We start from the raw sequence: 5,935 nt of genomic DNA on the forward strand, positions 1-5,935 counted from the left end.
TCAGTCAGAATCTTTCAAGTGAAAAGATAGGTTATGATATTCCAGGTGTGTACATTTATTGGAACTGAAAACTATTTTTCTTAGTGTTCAGTTCTGATGAAGAGTACAGACCTTTTCTCTTTGCAGATGCTGACTGACCTGCTCTTTAGTGGATTAAGTCAGATAATCATCCCCCAAGATGTCACACTTGTCTTTCACACTGGTCTTAGAACCAATAAAACTAACTCCACTGTTGTAAGTGGATTTTATCAAGAATGCGCCCTGCTGGTCAGGAGGTAAATGCTCTACTTCTAGCAATATTAAACTAACCACGCCCTCATACTGACTTTTTAAGGGGAAGAAAAAAAACTCAACGTGTACAGTATTAAGTTTTTCTGTTTATTTTGTTCACAATTTAGACATTCATTCCTTCTGCAAAATGCACTTTGTCTTCTGGTGTCGAAATGTGGAACTTCAACACTCCGCTAGTTTAGTTATACGGATGTTGACTTTTCTTTGCCTGAAGAATACAGAATAGTCAGTGTAAGACGGTGATTACTGATCTTTATTAACTTTCATTACTGACAAATTAGACAGACAACTGAGCACAAAGGTTATTGGTGTAGGAGTGAGAACTTTAGTGAATTTCTTAAGTAAAGGAAGGAAAACACAGTTAAAGGGAAACTGGCAGACTTTAAGGGTGAACATCTGAATCATGTTGGTATATTCCCACACATAAAGTCGTCACAAAGTCATTATTCACTTTATATCCTTGGACTGTTTTGAACCATCTGTTTTGTTTCACTGGTCTAATAACACCCTCATTGTATTCAGCATTTAATAGTGTCATTATTCTTATAACTGTAACATTTTTATTGATCTTAATTCTGCTCTATGGTTTAGAATAGAATCATAGAAAGTTACGGCACAGAAGGAGGCTATTCAGCCCATCATGTCAGTGCTGGCTAAAAAAGAGCTATCCAGTTTAATCCCACTTTCCAGCACTTGGTCCGTAGCCCTGCAGGTTACGGCACTTCAGGTGCACATCCAAGTACTTTTTAAATGAGTTAAGGGTTTCTGCCTCTACCACCCTTTCAGGCAGTGAGTCCCAGACCCCCACCACCTTCTGGGTGAAAAAAATTCTCCTCAGCTCCTCTTTAATCCTTCTACCAAATACTTTGAATCTATGCCCCCTGGTCACTGACCGCTCTGCTAAGGGAAATAGGTCCTCCCTTTCCACTTTATCTAGTTCCATCATAATTTTATACACCTCAATTAAATCTCCCCTCAGCCTCCTTTGTTCCAAAGAAAACAACCCCAGCCTATCCAATCTTTTCTCATAACTAAAATTCTCCAGCCCTGGCAACATCCTCATAAATCTCCTCTGTACCCTCTCTAGTGCAATCACATCTTTCCTGTAATGTGGTGACCAGAACTGAATGCAGTACTCAAGCTGTGGCCTAACCAATGTTTTGTACAGTTCTGGCATAACCTCCCTGCTCTTATATTCTGTGTCTCGGCTAATAAAGGAAAGTATCCCGTATGCCTTTTTAACCACCTTATCTACCTGTCCTGCTACCTTCAGGGATCCGTGAACATGCACTCCAAGGTCCCTTTGTTCCTCTACACCTCTCAGTATCCTCCCATTTATTGTGTACTCCCTTGCCTTGTTTGCCCTCCCCAAATGCATTACCTCACACTTCTCTGGATTGAATTCCATTTGCCACTTTTCTGCCCACCTGACAAGTCCATTGATATCTTCCTGCAGTCTACAGCTTTCTTCCTCACTATCAACCACAGTTTAAGTTCCACAGTTTCTAATTATATAAGTTATTATTCATTGAGGAAAATGTAAATTAACTTTTAGTCTTCAGAGCATTCCCATACAAATAATGGCCCTGAATTTCCTCTGGCTTTCTGCCGCTCCAGTGCTGTAACTTTGTTTACATGCGTATATGGGGTTTCCGCCGCACTTCCAGCATGGAAATTACAGCGGCGCAGCAGCATTGGAACATAGGAATAGGAGTCGGCCATTCGGCCCCTCGAGCCTGCTCCATCATTCAATTAGATCATAGCTGATCTGTACCTCAACTCCATTTACCTGCCTTACCTCCATATCTCTTGATACCCTTACCTAACAAAAATCTATCTATCTCCGTCTTGAAAATTCCAATTGTCTCAGCATCCACAGCCTTTTGGAGCAGAGAATTCCAGATTTCTACTGCCTTTTGTGTGGAAAGGGCAGAAGGTCTGAGAAAATGCTAATGCAGCTTTACATTTTTTTCTTTTCTAAGTTCTGTTAACATTATTGGACTACAGATTTCTTTTTAACATCTCCCTGAATTTTCCAGGTATGTATCTGCTTGTAACCAAATCTGTCGGTGTTGTTCCTCTGAAATGTAAATCTTTATTGCAATTTGAGGATTTTGTTATCTTTGGTGCTACTTTCAATAAAAAAGAACTTAATCATAAAAAAAATCCAGTAGTTTTATCTAATAACTTATTGGAAGGTTTTTATTTGGTTGAAAAGCAATTATTTGCTATTTAGGATGTCTGTGCTTGGCTAAGTGTTGTTCATGTAATCAGTTTGTGTATTCTTTCTAATTGCATTATATTGTACTGATATCTGTGTAAATGAAATGTACTCTGGCTTTTCACGTGATTCATATTTCTACCCCTTAACCTAATGTGAAAGAAATAATGAATTCACTCACATGATCTCAACACACATCAAACACTCGTTTGAATATGTGTTGCCATCTGTGCCACAGACAGGAGCATAATTCCTTGGACACGCTGGCAAAATGTATTTATCACAGGCAGGCTACAAGAGATTAAAAATATCAAAACTCAATACTAAGAAACAAATCCTGTAAAAATCCCTTTAAGTATCAAGTAACAAATCAAATTATGATCTTACCTGTTCAGTTTCTTCAATAGTATTAATAGTTTTGGACATATCTGAAATATACAAAGATTTCACATAGAATGTAGGTTACTTAATTGCACGCTTAACTAAATCGATCTCATAAGCCGTGGGGAAGACAAAGGCAAATGACATTTTGCGGAAATGTGACAAAAGGCATATACATTAACCAATAAATCTTTCTAATACATTAAAAAGTGTTGAAGACAAAAGTTATATTTTGCACTGTTTACTGACTGTTATGAATCTTTTAAAATGCAAGACATTATCAAATAACATATCCAAATGGATGCATCCCTGGATTTAGAAGCTACTATTTTATATCTTCTTGTAGCTTCTGGTTGTTTCATTGAAAACCTGGCACACTTCCTGCAGTTTTAAAAGAGGGAAATAAATTATTTGTCAAATTTCAAAGGCACAGGTGGTTTGCATCATCACTTCAGTAGTAACGAAGATAGAAAAAATAAAAAGAGTTTAATAGAATATGAGATAAATGAACAGTGTTAAAAATATTGCAAATAAAACCACACACAACAAATGAAAGATTGTCTGATACTTCTAAACATGTGGAGATCTAATGTACATATTTTTTTACAAATCCATAGCAAGGATTTATATGTAAAGGAACCCCCAATGAGTAAATTCTGAAATGAACATTTCCAACTGTGACGGTAATGAAAGTTCTGTATCTCTTTAGATAATCTGAGCATTTTGTTTTATCGGGGGTGAAAAACAGGGGGCTGGAAGAGGAAAATCAGAGGGGGGTGGGGCAGGGAGGAAAGGGTTGAATCTCAGCCATCACTTGGACACCCAAGAATTTACGGGCAGGCCTGTAAGCAGGCGTATGAGCTGGCTAAATACCCACTCTCCAACCCTCTTGGTGCAACATTCAAATGAAGATCGGAACCTTAAAAACAGTTTGGGCCTCCTGACGCTGGCTTCAGGCGAGTGGTAAAGCCACTCTGTCAACTACACGCCCATTTTGTACGGAAGTTGAAAATCCACCCCATCAATGTTGGAAGATGAACTTTGATTTTATACAGAATGACTTTTAGGTGCTTTATTTGCCTCCTCATTCTGTTGCACACAAGTTATTTCGAATTTTTTTTTACATTTCTCCCATTTGCAGGTATTGTTGATACCAAAATAATTATGGGTGTTACTATTACTGAAATTGGATATAATACCCTATAAAACAATGCAAATTGTACTCACCAGCAAAAATGAAAAGCACAAGGGCTACAATGAGAAAAGATTTTGTTCTCTTCATTTTGAAATTTCTGGGGTTGCTTTGAAAAACTTGATTTCAGCAGTATTTATATCTTTAAATGATCCTGGTCATCATGTTTGTGACATCACTAGGCACATGACGAAAGATAAGTCATTGCACAACGGCTACCTGCAATAGTTGTATCATCGTTTTCTAATGTTGCTTATCTCTTTCAACATTGCTTACAAAATGTTATACTTTCAATGAATTTGATTAAGTGATGGCCATTAAGTGAGTCATTCACAAAACAACTCAATTAATCAGGAATGTTTTTACTTAAAGTACTGATTCTTGTAGCATTATAAAAAACGTTGGGCAGAAACTTTCATTGTCAGTAAATATTTGCTTAAACAGCTTATAATGATCATGTCTGATTCCTAAAAGTGAGACGATTTCTCCATTCTCTTGATAATTCGTTGCATAAGTCAACATTTTCTTCAATTATAAAAATACCTTGTCTGAAGGCATTAGTTTCAAACGTGGATTGCAATAGATAACAAAGGGGGCAACTGTTATATAATTTGCAAATATGTTATAATTCCAAATTCTACACCCTATAGTGCAGTTGTGCATAACTTCTGCAAACTCAGTACCCAGGACACATTCTTATTGGAATGCCAAGGACCAAACATATGAGGAGGAGGGGAGGCAGCAACCGTCAGTGCCCCTAGCTTCCAGAGTTGTCAGAGAACAGGTCATCGAGGAGTGCTTCACCTAAATCAGCCCTGCTATCCCCAATACACCGAAAGTCCCACAATCCTTATCACCAACGTCCTTACTACCACCATCAGATTGCCTTCCTTCAGTCCAGACTTAAGGGTCTTGCCCTTACTTAACGACAAATATGAACATCAACACCAAATCCAGAACAAAAAACACATTCATCAAACATATTCTCACAGTATGTCAGCATTGACAAAAAGAATCATGAATCACCATTCTGCAAGCCCTTTAGTGCCTGTCTTGTGTGCTCGTTTTCCTATCCTAATGTTTCCCCAGTGGTTACAGCTTGGAAGATCGAAGCTGAGCTTCTATTGAGGACACTTCAGATGCAAGTGGTGGATGACCTTGAGCAGCTGCAGACTGCAGAATCTTGGCGTGGATCATGGCAGGCTGTGCCAGCTGGCTGAGTGGTATTAAGGGCACTGGCGGGGGAGTAGGCATGCTTTCAGCCTGAGAGACGACCGCAGGTGCCTCTCCCATGGAGCCAAGGCCACTCTCCTGGGACTGCGTCTCAACATTCCTATGGCTCTACTCGAGACCAGAGTGCAGGAGTGAGTTGATGCTCTGGCCCCTGTCGTCACTGGCCCCAGAACCAAGATGGCAGCTATCTGAGCTTCCATGGAAGCTGAGAGCGCTGTCAGGAAAGTCTTCATGGTGGGGATGGCGCCACTGTGGTGGTAATGGAACTGATCACTCGGTCCACATTGGACACCACAGTCTCCATGCTCTGCGCGAAGCCTTGAGACAAGTTGGAGCTGGATTCCTCCATTCTCTGCCACATTGTGCACAAGCTCACTGGCAGGCTGCCCAGTGCAACTAAAAATTCCTAGCATATGCCCATGAGCCTTCTTTGGTAGCCTGAACCATGGAAGCCAGCATCTGAGTCATCTGCAGCATCACTAGTATATGATCTCGCCCTCCCGCAAGCTGGCACCTGTGGCGTCCTATCCCCCTGCCCTAGCTCCTGTGCATTCGTACCCGGTGATTCACCACGTATAGATGTCTCCTCTAACCTAGCTTCTAAAGTACGCCTGGTA

At 40.0% G+C, this 5,935-nt stretch overlaps 1 protein-coding gene across 1 annotated transcript; it reads right to left on the minus strand.

Moving 5' to 3' along the window:
- Positions 1-405: 405 nt before the first annotated feature.
- On the minus strand, positions 406-4,229 carry LOC137332134 (trypsin inhibitor ClTI-1-like). The gene is made up of 4 exons (XM_067995841.1): positions 4,121-4,229; positions 2,900-2,940; positions 2,694-2,803; positions 406-499 (listed from the first exon to the last, which is right to left on the minus strand). Exons 1-4 carry the CDS (start codon positions 4,173-4,175, stop codon positions 454-456), a joined length of 252 nt encoding a protein of 83 aa, XP_067851942.1. The 5' UTR covers positions 4,176-4,229; the 3' UTR covers positions 406-453.
- Between the last annotated feature and the right edge of the window lie 1,706 nt (positions 4,230-5,935).

Source organism: Heptranchias perlo, chromosome 14, assembly GCF_035084215.1.
Source record: "Heptranchias perlo isolate sHepPer1 chromosome 14, sHepPer1.hap1, whole genome shotgun sequence".
NCBI classification, from domain to species: Eukaryota; Metazoa; Chordata; class Chondrichthyes; order Hexanchiformes; family Hexanchidae; genus Heptranchias; species Heptranchias perlo.

Excerpts from the sequence above, each read along its gene's own strand:
- LOC137332134 (XM_067995841.1), bottom strand. The coding sequence starts at position 4,175 with ATGAAGAGAACAAAATCTTTTCTCATTGTAGCCCTTGTGCTTTTCATT. Across the intron at positions 2,941-4,120 it reads TGTGCTTTTCATTTTTGCTG|ATATGTCCAAAACTATTAAT; the intron begins GTGAGTACAATT and ends TGTATATTTCAG. Across the intron at positions 500-2,693 it reads TTGATGTGTGTTGAGATCAT|GCAAAGAAAAGTCAACATCC; the intron begins GTGAGTGAATTC and ends TGTATTCTTCAG.